Genomic DNA, 19596 nt, shown 5'->3' on the forward strand with positions numbered 1-19596 from the left:
TTACATACCCTCCATTGAAATCCATGTCTGTTAATGGTACCTTGTTGAGGCCCATCATGGAGTATACTTCGCCTAAAAACATTAAGGATATCAAGGCAATCTCCCTGCTCGAGTGAAAGTCTCAATTCATTGAACTCTTTTATGGACATTGGGTTACTTGTCAAGTGTCAACTAAACATGCATCAAGGATTCAAGGGGGATATGAAGTAAAAGATGTACGGAGTAACAGATATTGTATGCTCAGATGCTTTGTATGTTTTTCTGAGCCTTTCTTCAAGGAAGTTTCTCATAGCTTCCATGTCTGTTAATGGTACCCTGTTGATTACGAAAAGTAGAATATAATTTCACTTTCAAGCATTACCCCAAATTTTAAAAACCCCAGATTTTACGTGGTCCATCAACCTACAACAATCATTTGAGTTTTAAACCCCAAATTGATAAACACCCAAATTTTACATACGAATAACCCTAATTCCAAAACTTCACAAATTACCGATTTCACTACGCTGATAATTAGGGGACATTGCCGAAATTTGTTAGCCAATGAAATTTACTTGGAAAAATGGAAGACAATTCATTTTATTTGGGGAATTTGAAGATTTTTTTTTTGAGCAAGGTACGTTAATGGATGAACCGATTAAACAGAGGAAGAAGGAAGGAAAAGAGGAGGAAAAATCTCATTTAACCGTTGGATATGGCCCCACAAACGGAATATTTGACGGATGTTGTAATCATGTGGTGAAAGTTTAAGGTGGTTATTTTAAAAAAAAACTTATAAGGTGGTTATTTCAAAAGTCGTAACTTTTAAAGATGTTTTTACCCAAAAAATCCTAACTTTAATGTGTGCATGTATGAAATTTTGAATTGTAAAGGAACTATGCAGTTGATCTTGTGTTAACCCTAGCCCTTTCAATTGTATTGTCAGTCTAATGTTTACCGTGTTATTTTCATTGCAAATTATGTACGCGTAAATTAATTGGCAATCTAAGAAACGGAAAATAGTAAGTAAATGACTTATCAGATCGTAGTCTCGTAATTATCTATTGCTTTTGTTCTACATGTTGTGTGTTGGCATCTTAGATAGAAGTATAAATATTCCATTCGTTAAATGGGTCATTGTTGAAAATGGCTAGCATTATTCTTGAGTGGCTAATGCATAGAGGAAATGTGTACAGTTGTTATTTCTTATCACCTGATCTCGCACAAAATTCGGTAAATAGGGTTGCAGAAAAAACAATCAAACCATTACAAAAGTAAAGATCAGTGTTGCAAATCACTCAGCTAGAACAAGAACATCAATTTCAATCTTGTAATATATCATAATTGACGTAAACATCAAGCATAAAGAGGATCAGAAAATTTTAGGCTGGACGTTGATGGATCATAGGAATATCAGGATGAACATCGGAAAATCCTTGTACTCTGTACAAGTGAAAGTATAAGTGAAAATCCTCGACGTTGATCATATAAATTTAATGTACAAGTGAAAGTCAGGATGAACATCGAAAAATCATCATGTGCGATCAGACAGCAGCCCAATACATACATGCCAAGAGTAGTGCATATCTATATAGTGAAGAACTCCTCGGGAACGTAGAACTTCAATCCAACGCTCTGCATGGGAGAAAGAGGGTCAGTTCATTTGCATTGCCAAAACTTTAAATCTGTCCCCTAAAGCTGATCCATGTACTCTGTACTACAATATCAACAAACTCCATATTTATCAACATCCTAAAAGCCCAAGAAAGTATTTCATCAAGCTATAATTAACAAAAAGCCTTGTACAGGGGGGGGGGGGGGGGGGGGGGGTAGCTTAGTTGGGACCAAACCTCATCAAGCGACAAGAAAATTTAGAGGGTTTGGGGAAGGCTGTACTAGCACCATGTGAAGGGCATTAGAAATTCACATTACCAAATTTTTAATATTAACTCAATCACCTTTTGGCAAATTCATATAAGCGATAACAAAGGCAAGCAATGTTTTGAATGCAATTCAATGTGATAGCTAAAACTTATTATCGGAATAAAGGAGGCTTAGCCACTAAGGGAGTTGTAAACTTGTAATGCTCAAGTTGAATTTCTGAAAATTGAAAATCCATCATAGAGATTCAAAAGCAAGCAACAAATTGCTTACATTTATAGTTGTTGTTATCTCCAAAAGTAGATTGGGTTGATTCAAAAGAATTCCCTAGCTCTCACTACATTACACATTTTTGCAAAAATTTACCTTATTAACTTTCTTTTCTTTGTATAACCACTACCTTCTTTCAGCTACAAAACGATCTAATTTGATCCTAATTTTCTCACCATTATGTCAACCAAAGGGAAAATTATGAATATTACTACCCCTTTGGGGGTGTTTGTTATGCAGGATAATGAGGTAGGGATAAAATGGAGGGGATGCAGAAATTTGTGTGAGAAATTTAGAGCAGTATAAATTCGATTAAGGGTCAAATAAGAGTATCATTCAGGTAGTTGTCAGTAAAGAATTTCTGACGTAGTTTTTTCTTTCTACAAAAAGTGTATTTTATGAAGAACCTATTGCTCATTTCATAATTCTAAAAACATTCTTAAATACCTGAGCGAATTTGATATCAGCGTCACTGTGATCTTGTTCCCTCCCAGCTGCATCACCAACATAAAAGGATCTGCCCAAAGGACAAAAAGAATTATTTTTTTAGCAATTAAAATTTATGTGATAGACAGAACAAACAATTTACACAAAGTAGGGAGAGAAATAACTGATCCATGTCAACTGAAATGCCAGAATTAAAGTGCTGTTCCATAACATGCCACATTCCAGTTTTGGGTTTACGGTATGGGTCTTTAGGTCCAAAGCCACATGCTATGTAAACCTGTAAATAAATTGTCATCATATCACTTATTAGGTCTTGCATGTCATGGACAAATTAATATATTGATAATTCGCGAGTATGAAGTGACAATGTAAGTCTCAGCAAAAAGCGAAAAAACTCCACTCTATCCGGTACTAGTTAACATTTAAACAAGAACTTAATTTCAAACTTCATAAGCTATAATATGTAAAGAGTGTTATCATCAACTCTATAGTACAGCTAGTAAACTAAAGAAAGGGAAAGAAGTGAAATTAGCATGATATTAACCAATTGCTATATAATGATGCCATGTAAATCTTCTTTCCGTCAGTTTTCTGAACAAATCTAGCTAGTACAGCATCAAAGCTTCAGCATACACTTGCCAGCATCCAGCTTAGCTACTTTTTTAGTTATCTTATGAAGTACGAAGGAAGGGGTTTTTTCTGTGTTATCCGGTTTTTTGTTTTAAAAAAACTGGGTGGAAGTAAAACCGTATAATCCCTTTGTTCAATATGACCTGACCAACGTTGTTACGGGTCGTCTTTCGCACCATCGCAGGCAACCCCCATTAGGGCACTGTTGCTGCCTTCTCCGTGTAGAGATTTATTTTGGACAGGCCAAAATTTACTAGTGAACACCAAGTTGAAGTAATGTAATAATGTGTAATGAATCAAGTGGAAGGGAAGGGGACAATAGGTAGTGAGTAATATTAGGTAGAAGACAAATTAAATAGGTGTAGTAGAATGATCATAAATAAGGGCACATTAGGTTATGAGAGGCATGTGGAGAATATGGTAAAGCTTACGCTTTGGAGAGTGGTGAACTCAAGTCACTAACCCTTGGAGATCGGTAGCCTCAAGTCACTATTTTTGTATCTCAGTTTGGTTCGTTCACCTATCAATCAGATTATTACATATTAACGCCATTGTTTTTCAGCTCAAAATTATCAGTTCTTTACACTTGGTATCAGAGCGGTACAGTTTTGGGAGGGATTATTGATCTGGTTTTCTGAGTATTTTTTTTCAAAAAAAAAAAAAAAGTAAAAGAAAATGGAGTTTAACAAATCTGATCAGAAATCCCAGGAGAAGTGGGATGATATATTCCAAAAATGCAAGGAAGATTTCGTGAAAAACATTATAGAAGGTCTTTCTCCAATTTTCTCTTTATTTCAGCAAGAATTGAAGGAAATCAGAGAGAAGTTTACTGAACTTAAAGAGGAGAATGAAAGATCTGAAGTTGAATGTTGAGGGTTTGAAATCAGATTTGGTGGAAGGTAGGCAGGCAGCAGTTAGTTTCCAGGTACTTATTCGGGTAGAAATCGAGGTGGTATGTCCAGTGATGGTGGTCTCCACGTTTTTATGTATGGAGATGTTGAAGGTGAACACCAAGAGAAGGATTTGAGAACGGAGGTGCTGGTGGTTGGGTGGTTGCGGATCAGGTGGTGGTCCTGGTTTTATTCTGGAGGTCAGTTGGGTTTCTTACCCGAAGAATGTCGAGGAAGGATTTCGGGGAGTAGTCTTTCTGGTGGCCCAGGTTTCTTTACTAAAATATGTAGGGTTTGTGGTTGTCTGGGAAGAGAAGAAAATGGTTTCGCAAAAGGTGGATCTGGGGCAAGCGGGTCGGGTGGTGGACCCGGATATTTTTCTGATGGGAATACCGAAGATGGCTATGCTGGTGGTGGAGGTTGGTGTATCAATGTCGGTGGTGGAACTAGGGGTGTGCAGAAATTGACCTGGACCTAAATCCGGTCCGGAACCGGACCTGAATTGTCCGGTCCGGTCCGGACCAGTTGATTACGGACCGGACACCGGTCTTAAGAAATAAGGGATTCCGGATTCTGGTTCAAACCGGACAAAAGCCGGAAAATCCGGTTTAAACCTGAAATCCGGTTAATTTTATTAGGTACTTGGAAATTCTGGATTGCTAGATACTTGGAAGTTCGGACTTTGGTGCTTTATTATGTGGTTTATGTGGCCCAGCCCACACCATTACACCAACATAACCTAATGAAGTAATGAGATCTCTGCCTCTTTCCCCTCTCTTCCTCCCTCATTCTCTCTCCTCAATTACACAATTACACCAAAGAAGCTCACTCTCTTCCTTCCTTTCATCAACTTCATCTCATCATATTCCTTGCCTCTTGTGTTCACGAAATAACAACCATAACCAACAAATTATCTCCACCTAAAAAAGGAGGAGAGATCTAAAAAAAGTACCCAAAACATAATCATCCATTAGGCAAATTTAAGGGTAAATAAGAACGGTGACATCGAAGACGAATGACGAAGACGAACGACGAAGGGTGAATTTGCAGATCACCTCCCTTAAATCTTATATTTTTTAAAGAATCTTATACTTTTGTTTAACTAAATCTTCATACTATTTTTGTTGGAAGAACTGGAGTATTTACTAAATTTGATTATAGTCAATTTTTTAGACTTAGTTAGAAAATCGATCTGGATTGGTGTATTAATCTTTGTTTGAACTTGTTGTTCATTTCAACTTAATCTTCATTTCTTTTTAATTTTTATGATTATTTAACTTTTTTTCGTCTTTTTGGGAGTAGATGTCCCAAATTTTTTTGGATTTATGTAAATTTGAGGATTTAGTCAAATGCGTGTTAATCATTCATTAAATTGTTCAGCATGTATGTAAGATTCAAAATAATAAATGAATTTTCATGTATGCCAGATTCAAAATAATAAATGAATTTTCCCCTCAAACCAGCCAAACAGGTCTACCGGTTTTAAATCAGCTAAACAGGTTTACCGGTCCGGAATTTTCAGGACAGGACCGGTGCACAGTCCTAGGTGGAACAGCCGCTTGTGGTGGAGGATTTGACAACAACCAGTGGGGAAGATTGTGCCGCCGAAGCCTGGCGGAGGAGAGGTATTCGCCAAGGGTAACGCCGATGCTAGTGGTTCTGGTGGAGGCCCGAGTGATAACAGAGGTGGATGTTGTGTAGGCTACGGTGGTTTTGCCGGAAGTGATAATGGTGGAGAAGCTTGGGGAATTTCAGAAGTGGTGGAGCATTGGAGAAGCTTCACAGAGTTACTTGTTGGCTTGGAGAGGAAGCTGATTTTTGAAGATGATGATAGTCAGGGCAAACTGGTAAAGAAAGACCTTAACAATGAAGTAAGGTGGGTGTAGCCACGTGCCTTGGGGGAAGGAGTTGAGAAATTTCTAAAGGATATTAATGAATTTTTTTGTGCTGTGGAGTTTACATATTTTGATCCAGGCAGTGCAATTAAAAGAGAAGAGAGGCGGGCCAACTCAAAGTTTGGGAATGCTCATTTTAAGCCCAATTTTTCAAGTGGGTTAAGGACAAACCTCTAGATGGCCAGCATGGGTTTATAGACTTTAAATCCATTTTTATATCATTGTACACCAATCAATCCAACCCAAACACCAATTCAAACACAACTCCCTCCAACCTATACACTCATCATCTCAATTCAAACACCATTCATTCTTTCAAAATTTTCTTACCCTCTCAAGATCAGTTACTGAATTTCATTTCCACACCCAAGCCAATGTGTCACGGTCCGAATGTTTTGACACCGGATCCATGCGGCGCACTCTTGCCTATTGGCGGCAAGGACGCGAGCATTGTGCGGAATGAGTGTCTTGTGACTCGTAGGGGCACGAGTAAGCGTCTGATTCCGAAGGGGCACTCTTGCCTATTGGCGACAAGAGCGAGGGACGAGGGTCGATCGGGGCGCTTGTGTGCGCACAACAGGCACAAGCGGGACCGACGACGAGAGTGTATCTGTTTTTGGGACTTTGATGGGTCTTGGAGAGCTTAAAAGCATGCGACAGCACAAAATCTATAAAGGCTAGCAACAACACATGAATTAAGCAAAGGCAACTTCTGATGAGAGGTATTGGTTCATACCCCTCATAGAGGTTTATTTTGAATTAGCTAAAACTTGCCAGTGAACACTGGAATTACAGTAACATAATAATTCTATCTAGAGCTTAGAAAACTATTAGAAAGATCCTAGAAAGCACTAGATAAGAAAAATACAAGTAAAGGAAGGTTGGATTCTAACACAATGGCACTCTTACTGACACTTATCAATATGCTACAACGACCATAGATCCTATTGAGAGGGTAAGAAATTTTTGAAAGAATGAATGGTGTTTGAATTGAGATGATGAGTATATAGGTTGGAGGGAGTTGTGTTTGAATTGGTGTTTGGGTTGGATGAGAAGTTGTTGCACCTGCATTCAATGAATAAGCACCAGGAGTATACACCACTCTCCCAAACGGGGAGCTATGGATGAAGTTGTTGCACCTGCATTCAATGAATAAGCACCAGGATTATACACCAACTCTCACAAACGGGGAGCTAGAACTCACTCAACGACTCGTTCTTAGTCTTAGCCAGTGCAAGAATGGGAATATTGACCATTGTTGTCGAGGCCGTGAATTAGGTGCTAATTACTACCCACCTTGAGGACAAGGTGGAAGTTAAGGGGTCGGTATTGTAATGAATCAAGTGTAAGTGAAGGGCATAATAGGTAGTGAGTAATATTAGGTAGAAGACAAATTAGATAAGTGTAGTAGAATGGTCATAAATAAGGGCACATTAGGTTATGAGAGGCATGTGGAAAATATGGTAAAGCTTAGGCTTTGGAGAGTGGTGACCTCAAGTCACTAACCGTTGGAGATTGGTGGCCTCAAGTCACTATTTTTGTATCTCAGTTTGGTTCGTTCATCTATCAATCGGATTATTACATATTATGCCATTATTTTTCAATGGGCCATGGGCTCCAATTGGGCTGAAACTTGGGATTCCACTGTATTTTGGGCCAATGAAGGTAATGTTCGAGCCATTGATTTAGGTTTGAGGACCGGAAATATGGGTTAGTGCAGCAGCATATTAGGTAGTGCACCAGAAAGTTCTAGAATGCTCGGGGTTTTGTGTGGAAGGTTTTAACATGGGAAATGTCTAGAACTCTTTGTACAGATTTTAGGGATGTATCTAGACGCCTCCTTGTAGGGGCCGTTGAAGGGGAGGGCAGGGACCTGGCCAGATTTTAGCCCCATTCAGTTTCTGTAAATAAAAATAAAGAAAAGCCCAAAGTATTAGTTGTCCAATACCCGTGAGATCCTGGTTAGTGGTGACCCAAAGTACTCCCTAGTCCGATGAAGCACAAACACCAATACAACTAACATTTATACCCACGTGAATGTTTTTCTACCTTAAAAGTGAACAACCATAATTACAATATTACCACCATAGACTTTTTCGTTGCATTTGATTTGAACTCGCTGCATCTGGGTCTTGAATCTTGACTACTGTTTGATAATTATTCTTTGTCTTTCTTTTTCTTTTTGGGTACAAATGAAGATTTTCTTCATAAATCTTGACTACTGTTTGATAATTATTCTTTGTCTTTCTTTTTCTTTTTAGGTACAAATGAAGATTTTCTTCATAAAAAAATATTCATTTATTTTATTATATGTAGTACTTTTTTTCAGGGAACTGTATGTAATACTACGTACTTTATTACTGTGTTTAAGAATTTGTTGGTTAAAAATGTTCTTCCATCCGGCCCCCCTAAGAAAAGTAGTCAAGATCTGCCATTGCTGGAATGCTGGCTCGTTGTATATATACACATCACCATTCATTTGTAAAAACTACCCAACACATTATATTTTCTCTCAAGCAATATAAAGAACATTTTAAAAGTAAGATCTCTTACTTGCTTACTTACAATCTTCTTGTCATTTTTGTAGCACAGTTAGCTTGTAAACTAACCGGTAGTCTTGACTAGTGTTCCGACATGACTATGACGCTAATGGACAGTGGCAAGAACTTAGAAATAGTCAGCACGTGACAACGTACTAACTCCTTTCATTTTACAATATTTGTCAAACAAAATATCAATGCATAATTATCCATTAGTTTAAACATCAATGCAATATAACTTCCAATACAATAATTATAATGTACAATCATTTCCAAAAACTTTGGCATAACCTTAAATACGAAATAGTACTAGGCTTATTTCAAGGTCAAAACTTCTACTTTAGGAAATATTGGAACTAGACCACTACTCGTAGTTCAACCATTGATCTTGACCCTTAACTACTTCTTTCCCAGAAAAAAAAAAGAGTGCGCACAGCTAAACTATAGGGAGACTTCGTTTCTCAACCACATACTCATTCAAAACAAACTAAGCCTAGTTCAAGAAGTACACTTGTCAGACTTAGAATTAAATTTAATTTCTTTTCCCACATTGTCAAGAAGCTTCACCATTATTAGTTTATTACTAACAACAAGAAAGCCTTAGTCCCGAAATGAGTTGGGGTCGGCTAACATGAATCGTCATAGGAGATCGTCATTGTGACCAATCAAACCATATTACTACATAAGTACATAGCAAACTCATCCTAAATTTTTCCATCACATCTAGTAAGTGGAAGAGCTCAAAAACATAACAACATGGGTTCAATAGACATTCAATGGCCAAGTCACAATTTCTACCGCTTTTATCTGAAGTTACCTGAATAGGGACTTTCACAAGGTTGATAAAATTGTTCAGGCGTCCAACTTTTGAATCCACAGCTTTCTGTCTCTTATTCTTCCAGCGGTTGATGTTAGATTCATTAGTAAAGATAACCTGAAATAGTATCAATCCTATTAAATACATTCCATGGGAGAACTTCCCAAAACATAAAATCGCAGTTTTCTTTCTTCCGCTTGGAGTTAGGGGTGGGGTAAAGTAGAGAGTTGAAGTCTACAAAAGTAGAACAAGACAAGATGCTACCAGCTTGTAGCCGTCATTATACAGTTTCTGCAATTTCTCAGGTATTGAAGGATACATAAGGGACCAAGCATCTGCACCAGTCCTGGAACAAAGAGCTAGCTAACGTAAGATTGTCTACAACTTATTTCATCAATGTATCGATCTCTAGACATTCAAAAGATTATATGCAAATCTATCAAAAAATATATAATAATCCAACTATTGGAGAAATTTTAATATTTTTAATACTTTATACAACGAAAAATATAGATTAATGTAGGAATTGTACCGATTCTGCACCCAAATGCCATATTTAGTAATGTAAGAAAATGAGGTAGTGTCTAGATCTATCATTGCAAAAAGTTGAAGACTAATACCAAATGCTTGTATTTTATGCTAAGTACAATATTATGCAGTGCTCAGAAAGTTAGACTAAATCCTAAATTAAGTCACCTCATCTACAATATGATTACTTTGAATTGCAAATCACACAAACGTCGAAAATAAGATTAATATATGTGATAACGTGGTAAAGCAACTTTCTGAGATTTAGAACATACTTCCTCACATCAGTGTTTGCAAGACACCCATCAAAATCAAATGCTGCAATTTTAGTTGAATCTTGTAGGCCATCATCCTAGACATGGGTACAAAAACAACCATAAAAGAAGTAGATAAGATGAGAATGCATCTGGAAACAAATGCCTATAAGGTAGCTCAAATAAACAATTATTTAGAAAATAAGGAATCATGATTAAAAAAAGGCAGATTTGTTAAAAAGGACCTTTTATAACTCAAATTTTGCGAGAAAGGACCTTATATAATTTTTTTTGTGAAATCACACCTTAATGTAATTTTTTTTTTGCGAGAAATGACCTAAGGGAAGTTTCCGGCATTGATTGAGTTTTTTCGACCATTGACTTGCGCGTGAGCAACACGTGTGGCTTACCTTGGCTAAAGACACTAATTTTCCCAAGTATAGAATTTTCAAACTTGATTTTATTTCGATTTTTTTTTTCAACTTTAGGTTTTAAAGCTTAAAATTTGGAGAAAAATTGGGTATGGTTAGCAAAATAAAGCCACACGTGCTTCTCACGTGCAAGTCAATGGCCGGAAAAGCCCAGTCAATGCCGAAAACTTACTTTTAGTTGTCTTTCGCAAAAAAAATTACATTAAGGTGTGATTTCACAAAAAAAATTATATAAGGTTCTTTCTCGCAAAAAAATTTACATTAAGGTGTGATTTCACAAAAAATATTATATAAGGTCCTTTATCGCAAAATTTGGGTTATAAAAGGTCATTTTTAGCAAATTTTCCTTAAAAAACTATGGAATGCTACCTCTTTGACTCCGTAAAAATTTGAATTACTATCAACATAACTGTATTTCTAAACAAGAAAAGCATTCAGTCTGTTTGGACAATCATACAACAAATGGAACATGAACCTTTGGATTGTGAAATGCCTCACCTTCTCCAAAAATATGATAGTATGGAATGCTTTCCACTTTGGCAGTAGAGTTGCTCCCTGAATCCAGAAAATGCGAAGTCAGAATAATACTCCTTCGAGGAAAAATTGACCGTCTCAAATGAAACGACTACCGTCTAAATTGGTAAAAGTTAATCAATAATAATAATTCAGACTATGTTGATAAAAAATAAAATAAAAATAAAAAAGTGCAACAGTACTCCTTGGAAGTATCTTTCAAAAGTAACTTGGACACGTTATATAAATAATTACTGTTAGACAATATATGATACTTCATAAATAGTCAAGGACTTCAAAGACCACAAAAAATTAACTTAAGGCGGCCAGTTCACGACAAAAAACGAAGAGAGTATAAGTGAATACGTAAAAGAATAGCCGAAAACATAGCAATGTCACCATTGTAAGATACAGCTAGACTATGAAAAACAAAATGAACAGGACAAATTATGAATAATATTCGACAATAAAAGATTGAATGTGATTTGTACCTGGTAAATATCCATTATATCAGATGCTACAAGTACAATCTCGACCTTAGCGTCCTCACTCACAGAAAGCTAAAGAGAAATTGTGTCAGAAAAAGGACAAGAAAACAAATGAATATTGGGAATGTGGTTGTCTGCCTTTGTTTCTAGTACCATACAACTTTCCAGATGTGGTAACCCAAGTCACATCCTAGAAAGTTCACCAAGAGACCCTTGGAAACAAAGTAAATTAATAAGCATTTTCCTTACCAGCAATTTCTTCGAGCTTCCTTGCTTATCCCCAACATCTACAACATCATCACTATCTGTATGCTGCACAAAGCAAAGACAATCACGACTCACGTCAATTGTGTTGTTTTTGTTAAATAAATATTACGACATAAACGAATAACTTGCAGTACTACAATGTAGAGATTAGTCATTAGTTACACATAACATACAAATGATGCAATAGAACATCTTGAATGAAACATCAAACTCTTTTTTAGGTGTCCAAAATAATGCATCTATTTAGGCAGTCTTTACTATTCTTGGATCTCTAGTTACTGCTTATCAGTTATGCACATTTATGTCAATGGAAATGAAGTATGAGATTGCAAAGTATTGTTTAAAAAGAGATTTTATCCCATAAAATTATTTTAATTTAAAAAAAATATATGTTACGTATTGCATAATTGCATTGCATAGGAGAAAGTTCAAACTGACTGTAAAGGAGCCAGCTAGCCCAGATATTAAATTAAATTCATCTAAGCTAGACGCAAGGAAGGCAAGTTGGGGAATAGTGAAATACACCATAATTCAGTTGAGAATTCTGTTATGTATTGCCCTTGAGCAAAAGGTGGAGGGAACTGAAGTAATTTAGCAATAGTTTTAGTTGTGGAGAGAGAATGATGTAATAAGAGAAGGAACACGAATAAGAAGGGAGGTCATTAGGGAAATCGTCTTGCTACTCTAAATCTTAGGATGTAATGGTGATTTGACATCACCAGTATAACAATAACCTTATTTTCTATTCTGAATTTTCTTCTTCTTTATTACACTTTTCTGTCAATATCTTCTATTAAATTGCTCTTAATGGATTGACAATGACATCACGACTGACTTGTATTTTATGTCGGAACAAATGTTTAGAGTCCATTTCAATGTTCTTTTATGTGTTGTCTGTAACCATTTTAAATTCAGAAAGAACAGAGCTGGGCATGAACGCACGGAGAAATAGAACGGGCAAGCACCAAAATTAAAGAAAAGTTTGTCTATACGAGAGTCATGAGATCCCTTGGTTTCCATCTGTAACAAAAATGTGGTATAAGAAAATTTTGATTGACTAGAAAGTCTAGAATAAAAATTTTGGTATGATAAAATGAAGAACTAATAGGAAGACAAAAGGAAATCCGGCAATAAAATTAAGAAGTATGTTAAATTAGATCCATCCTCGCATACAATTTTGGGATTTAGACCAGGTAAAATTAGTAGTATCATGGGAGTATGGGGCCCATTTTTAACAGACATGATGGATACTTCAGCTAAAAACGACGTTATGTTCAAACATTTTCCTTTTGACTTTTAATATTTTATTAACCGATATATCACAAGACAAGTACCAAGATGCATCATCATCAATACAGAATTTTGTAATAAAATTATCCAGTATATTTAAAATGTGCAAATTAGAGGAGCATAGTGAAGGTACCTTTAAGTCGTTGAGATGGTCTCCACATAATATACTAAACATAGCCAGCAAAACTTACAAGTAAATTAGATATAAGATGGCGATGGGGTTTCTATTTCCATTATTTATAATTTTACAACCATGAAAGATCTATGATAAGATCTTTGACTTTCAATAAACAAATACGAAATATACAAAGTCAACAAACCTCTGTGAATGGCTATGGCCTACGGCTACACAATATGATGAGGGTAGTTCTAAACCTTGCAATGTATAACCAAACTCTTTTTTTAATATTTTTGCTCATCTACTCGTTTGAAGGTTAAATGAGCCAAAAAAAAAACCTTTGGTTATACCTTGCAATGCATAACCGGGTGCATAATAAAAATTGCCTCCATAACCTACAAGGCTACTACTCCATACCATAGAGGCTAACTGAAGGTTTGGATTCAAAATATGGTAAAGTAGCTCATGGGTGGGGGAAACTACTACTTTGGTGGCGTTATTAGTGATATTTTAGAATTTTATATTTCTCAGAGGAGATGATGATTCGTTTAATTTCACTAGCTTTGAACAGATGGCTAGGTTAAAAGGCTACTAGGCCTGTTACTGACATTCAGGTTCTGTGTTATTTGCTGTTGGACATTTTCATAGGATGTTTAGATTAAGGTATAAATCACATCACTAGGAACAGCTAAGAATCAAACCTAAATTAACTGAGTCCATTTTGTGGATGTTCTTGATGAATATAAACAGTTCTGGTAATAGATTTGTCTTGTTGTAGGGGGTAAAAAGCACAGCAATATCACAAACAAACCCAATTTCAGCAAGGCAATGCAATTTAGATAAATATGCAGAGAGGTATATTGAAACTCCCCTAACATGCACGGGAAAATATTCACTATAAAATCTCAATGTTTGACTGGATTATGGAGAGATAGCTAGAGGATGCAACATATTGCAAAGTATCTTCTGCATAAATAAAGATATCAGTGCAAATCATAGTTACTGTAACCAGTGTAAGTTAATATCAGGAATTCAGGACCGACCTTTACATTACAATGTTGGTGCATACTAGATTGCATCAATGAATGAGCAAGAGTTACATTTTTGCATAGCACAATTCTTTCATTTATGACATGCTCAGCTAAATTTGGAACAATTTGAGTCTATCTCTTTTCATCTCAGATTCCGATTCCGTTGCTCCCTTCTACAACCACACATACAATAAATTTTCATTTTTTATCTCATCATGCTATACAGCCCTAAAAAAATTAAAAACAGACATTTCTTACCTTCCTTTTCTCGGTAATTTCTTGTTCTTCTCCGGCGGCGGCATCATCATCATCTTTCACCTGCATAAGCAGTAATAAGTCTCCGGTCTACCGAAAAAATTTCCTATTATAAGTAAGATGCCTAGAGGCTAAAAACATATAAAACCAAAACGTTATCAACTAAAAGTATCTTCAGTTTTCGAGTGTCATTCAGACCAAAGTTCCAGTCTTTCCGGATATGCGACCAACTACGATAGACGCCTACTTAAACAAACTCCTACTTGTATAATCATAATTAGCATCCAAAATGATAAATTCCATACAAAATGAAATCACAAGAACCCAAACCTTGCCAAGTTCCTCCACTAATTTCTTTATCTCCTCCTGATCATCGCTCTACATTTAATTGAAACAAACAACTGTCAAAATTACTTCACCAAAATACTTCATTTGTCAAAAACATACCTCAAACTTTACTAACAAAAACCCTCAATTTATCAACAACAACAAAAAACCACAAAAGCACACAAACAAAACGAAGCAATTACTTTGAGTGAGTCGAACCCACGGATTGACTCAACCGACGAAACGGAGTTCGAATTGAAGGAAAAGCAGTGGAAATGGTGCCACTTGGTGGCGTCAAACCCTCTCTGTTTGTCTTTGGTAACAATACCTAACCTTAATGCATTTTTAGCAATGTTGTCTGAACATGTTTTGCATGCGGAACGATTCGATTTGGCGTACTCGGCGACGAAGGATGACGCCATTGGTGGCGGAGCTCGGAGATGGGAGAAGGAGGGTTTGACGTTAGGGTTTTTGAGGAAACAGAGAGATGATTTAGGGAGAGAATAGAGGAGTGGAGTGCGAATTGGACGGCGATGAGAGAGAAAGGCTGTGGCGGTGGTGACGGCGGCGATGAGCATCCAGGCTCCGTGCTCTTGGGCCCTGGGGTCTGGTGACTTTGTGAGTGTCTCCCGCCAAAGTTTTGACTGTTCTGATGTTGCTACCACGTTCCAACTTCCAAGTCAATCTATTTATACTAAGAGAGAAAATCAATATGGTGATGATAAATGATTGTCGTAAAGATTTTATTGATACTAAATATCCCAAAAACATTACGAAAGAATGTAAATTATCAATCATATATATATATATATATATATATATAGAAAATTTGTAACTATTAATTCAACCTTTGCCCGATTTTCTTTAATTAAGCCTACCTGCGATATTTCAAAATAATCCAACCTTTATGACCCAACTACTATTATTAAGCCTAACAAGTTACTAACCTGCTATAGGCGTTATTCATCCGTACGTGGCATATAACAATTATAATTTTTTTTTATTTTTTTCCCCTTATTTTCTTTAATTGCTATTTTAATTTTCGTTCCTCTCTGCTCTGCGATTTTCTGCTTCATCTCTGCACTCCTCTCCATTATTTCTGTTCTACCTCTTCTCCACCATTGTCGATCCCTCATACGGTCATACTTCTCCATTCGAAGTTCATCAAAAATAAACAGCAATTGCTATGGCTGGGGTAAAGCAATTGCCTGTTGGATCTGGATCTTCTTCAAATTCAAGGTTTTTTTTTTCTTTCTAAATTTTCAACAAGACCACAATAACCAACATCCCACAACATAAAAAAAACTATATTATTGCAACAGCTCGGGTTTTTACGAACTGACCATCAAGGAAGCCCAAAATTCAAAATTTACCAAAAAAAGGAACAAAAACACTAAGGTTCGTAAGTTCACCTTCAATTCTACGATTTTGGAGACGAAATTTGAATGCGCGTGGATGAAGTCACCTATTTCCACAAGAAAATCGCTGATGATGACATGAACCAGTACAATTGTGGTTGAAGCAGCAGTAATGGAGGAGAGAGGAATTGAAACACGGTACAGAGAAGAGAAGGGTTAAGGGTTTTTTGAAAAAAAAATGAAATCCTTGTTTAGGTGGCAAGTGATGATGACGTGTCCAATATTTTAGGAGGGAAACCAACTTTAGGTTGTCAACGTTTTTAACGTTGACTTTGTAGCAGGTAACCGGTCATCTAGGCTTAATAATAGTTGTTGGGTCATAAAGATTGGATTATTTAGAAATATCGCATAGGTAGGCTTAATTAAAGAAAATCGGGCAAATGTTGGATTAATAATTACAAATTTTCCTTGACTTTGTAGCAGGTAACCGGTCATCCAGGCTTAATAATAGTAGTTGGGTCATAAAGGTTGGATTATTTAGAAATATCGCATAGGTAGGCTTAATTAAAGAAAACCGGGCAAAGGTTGGATTAATAATTACAAATTTTCATATATATATATATATATGAAAATTCACGCAATTTGACCATCAACTTGTTCAATTAAGCTCCAAATTAATCGACTTAGTTCATCTTTTGCAGCCCCAAGAATTCTTCTTTCAATTACAGCACAAAATTCCTCTTCTGGTTTTCTAGTTAGGAACTAGATTTATTTTTTGATCTGCTACAGGTAGATCATTGATCATGTCTACTCGGTGACTATCATGATTCTCTTTTGAAATAAGCATCTAGAATGATAAAACCCCAATTAAATTGAACAAAAATACAAATCATCATCTTCTTCACAATCTTCGCCATTGATGCTACCTTCTCAACCCTCACACTCTCACCATCTTCATCCACCATCTCCGCTCCTTCGCCGCGGGCCGTCGCCGCCATTTTTGTTCTCCTCCAACAAAGCTTCGAATCAGCACCAGTTTGTCTCTCCTCGCTCCACCATCTTCAACCACATTCCACACCTTTAAAATGAATCAATTTAACTTGAACTAATTCTGAATCAAACGAATTGAAAAATCTAATAATAAATTAAATTGCAATTTACCTTTAAATGCAGCAAATTTGCACCAAAAATCCAAAACTAGACGAACTTCAAACCAATTCGCGTGTGATTTGTAGCAAAATCGAGTATAATGTACAACAAAGTTTAGTGAATCTTGAACAAGTTGGAAGAGAAGAGTTTTTGGGAGAAGAGACAGAAGGAGGTCAGCAGTAGTACCCCCATATTTTAACTTGAAAGGGATTGGTTGAATGAAATTTAATCTCATCCGTTAAATTTGGAATCGTCTTAGGTCTAATTCCTATTACTTTGGCTGGATTATTTGTAACTGCATATTTACAATATAGACGTGGTGATCAGTTGGATCTTTGATTAATTCACAAATATTTTTTTGATTAACCTCCTCCTTTCTCGAATCAACAGGAGGTCAACTTTCGATTAGATTACTGTTCATTTATTTGAGTCTAATTCGATAATTCAATTTGCTCTACCAACAATGGAATCACGCTCTGTAGGACTTGAACCTACGACATCGGGTTTTGGAGACCCACGTTCTACCGAACTGAACTAAGAGCGCTTTCTTAAGATAAGAAAGACTGGAAAGAAAGGTTTTTTTTAACTCAAAACTATATCTACATCCTACATGCATACACTATCTATGATATAGAGTATCATAAAAAAAAATGAGAGATTACGTATGTCCAAATTTTATCAAAATTTCAATAAATTCCTCCTTACTTCTCAGAGTAAAAGTAATTAGGTAGGGATGACAGGATTTGAACCCGTGACATTTTGTACCCAAAACAAACGCGCTACCAAGCTGCGCTACATCCCTTTCAATTCAATTCGTTACAATAATGTAATTGTAAAGAATCCTTGTCTTGTTTTCCACACCTTTCTTATTTCCCATAGAAATACAAAATTTTATTTGCCCGGCCATTTCCTCTTCTTTTCGATCTCTTATCATATAAGGTATAATAGAAAGGCTTTGGATATTTATGTATACGAAAATCCGTCGTAAACTAAAAAAATATTTTTGGGAATGTTTAGTTCAGTAGAAAGGAGCATGCTATTCTTTTTCTTAAAAAAAAATCTTCTCTACGATAAATTAAGTTGTAAATTTTTATTTGACTTAGCTTAAAGATTTTATTTACAAAGACAAGTAGTCTTTAACTATCATATATACATCGGATTATAGATTAAATATGTATTACTTTTATTTTAAAAAATAAATTAAAGAAATCCAAAAGGAGGATTTTCAATGCGAGATTTCAAAACATATCTTTCTGTGGCACCGGTACTAAGCACTTTATGGTTTGGGTCTTTAGCTGGTCTATTAATAGAAATCAATCGTTTTTTCCCAGATGCGTTGACATTCCCCTTTTTTTCATTTTAGTTATTGATACGGGAAGGGGTTAACGAAGGTTAGAGCTAGAATCAACGATCTTTTTATTTTAGAATAAAAAAATCGGGTTAGTTTAGTAAATAAGAAAGGTGGATTCAACCTCACCAAAACTTGGGTCCAGGGTAAGAGTATTATACAAGATACTTAAATGAAATACTGTGATTAGAAATATAGTTCTAAACCTTTTTAATTTGATTACGTAGTATTTTTTACTTAATATATATATTATTACTCTATTGATTTGATTTCAACAAAATCTTTCGAATTGTATTTCTAGTTAGCAACTTCTATTTTAGCAACTTTTCTATTTTTCTTGAAGAAAGGAAAAAAATAGAAAAGTTGCTTGAATCAAATATCTAAAGGGGGTTCATGGCTAAGGGTAAAGATGTCCGAGTAAAAGTTATTTTGAAATGTATTGGTTGTGTTCGAAAGAGTGTTAATAAGGGATCAAGGGGCGTTTCTAGATATATTACTCAAAAGAATCGCCACAATACGCCTAGTCGGTTGGAATTGCGAAAATTCTGTCCCTATTGTTACAAGCATACAATTCATGGAGAGATAAAGAAATAGATCGAACCAGACGTCTGTTTATAATCCTTTCAAGAAAGGAGACAAAACAATACAATTATATTATTTACTATTTTTTTTATAGAAAATGTATTCTATATCTATATTAAATATATATTTCATAATTATTATATATAATATATATAAAATAGAAATAAACAAAGAAAATCCTATTTTGGCTGGACCTAAAAAAAATATTAGAATTTAGAATTAAGAAATAGGATTTTTGGTATAAGGAATAAACTAAACAAACTATGGATAAATCCAAGCGACCCTTTATTAAATCCAAGCGCTCTTTT

The 19596-nt window shown here is 35.7% G+C and overlaps 1 protein-coding gene and 2 non-coding genes across 5 annotated transcripts; all 3 read right to left on the minus strand.

The window, feature by feature from the left end:
- Positions 1-1282: 1282 nt before the first annotated feature.
- LOC110796091 (polynucleotide 3'-phosphatase ZDP) lies at positions 1283-17526 on the minus strand. Of its 3 annotated transcripts, none has more exons than XM_056843875.1 (13): positions 17371-17526; positions 17136-17287; positions 14855-14902; positions 14528-14587; positions 11813-11875; positions 11567-11635; positions 11061-11117; positions 10153-10229; positions 9614-9695; positions 9350-9466; positions 2742-2854; positions 2578-2647; positions 1283-1614 (listed from the first exon to the last, which is right to left on the minus strand). In XM_056843875.1, exons 2-13 carry the CDS (start codon positions 17205-17207, stop codon positions 1567-1569), a joined length of 876 nt encoding a protein of 291 aa, XP_056699853.1. In that variant the 5' UTR covers positions 17208-17287; positions 17371-17526; the 3' UTR covers positions 1283-1566. The 3 variants fall into 3 exon arrangements, with proteins under 3 accessions (XP_056699853.1, XP_056699854.1, XP_056699855.1); XM_056843876.1 differs by having other exon boundaries at positions 17136-17268; positions 17371-17523; XM_056843877.1 differs by lacking the exons at positions 17136-17287; positions 17371-17526 and adding an exon at positions 14282-14442 and having other exon boundaries at positions 14855-14895.
- A 302-nt stretch (positions 17527-17828) lies between these two features.
- Positions 17829-17902, minus strand: TRNAW-CCA (transfer RNA tryptophan (anticodon CCA)). Its single transcript has one exon. It is a non-coding gene; the product is annotated as a tRNA-Trp (tRNA).
- Positions 17903-18086: 184 nt separating this feature from the next.
- Positions 18087-18160, minus strand: TRNAP-UGG (transfer RNA proline (anticodon UGG)). The gene has a single exon. It is a non-coding gene; the product is annotated as a tRNA-Pro (tRNA).
- Between the last annotated feature and the right edge of the window lie 1436 nt (positions 18161-19596).

The sequence above is a fragment of the Spinacia oleracea genome, chromosome 4 (genome assembly GCF_020520425.1).
Source record: "Spinacia oleracea cultivar Varoflay chromosome 4, BTI_SOV_V1, whole genome shotgun sequence".
In the NCBI taxonomy this organism is placed as follows: domain Eukaryota; kingdom Viridiplantae; phylum Streptophyta; class Magnoliopsida; order Caryophyllales; family Amaranthaceae; genus Spinacia; species Spinacia oleracea.

Excerpts from the sequence above, each read along its gene's own strand:
- LOC110796091 (XM_056843875.1), bottom strand. The coding sequence starts at position 17,207 with ATGGCGGCGACGGCCCGCGGCGAAGGAGCGGAGATGGTGGATGAAGAT. Across the intron at positions 14,588-14,854 it reads TAGTGGAGGAACTTGGCAAG|GTGAAAGATGATGATGATGC; the intron begins GTTTGGGTTCTT and ends CTGCTTATGCAG. Across the intron at positions 1,615-2,577 it reads CTGATATCAAATTCGCTCAG|AGCGTTGGATTGAAGTTCTA; the intron begins GTATTTAAGAAT and ends TCTCCCATGCAG.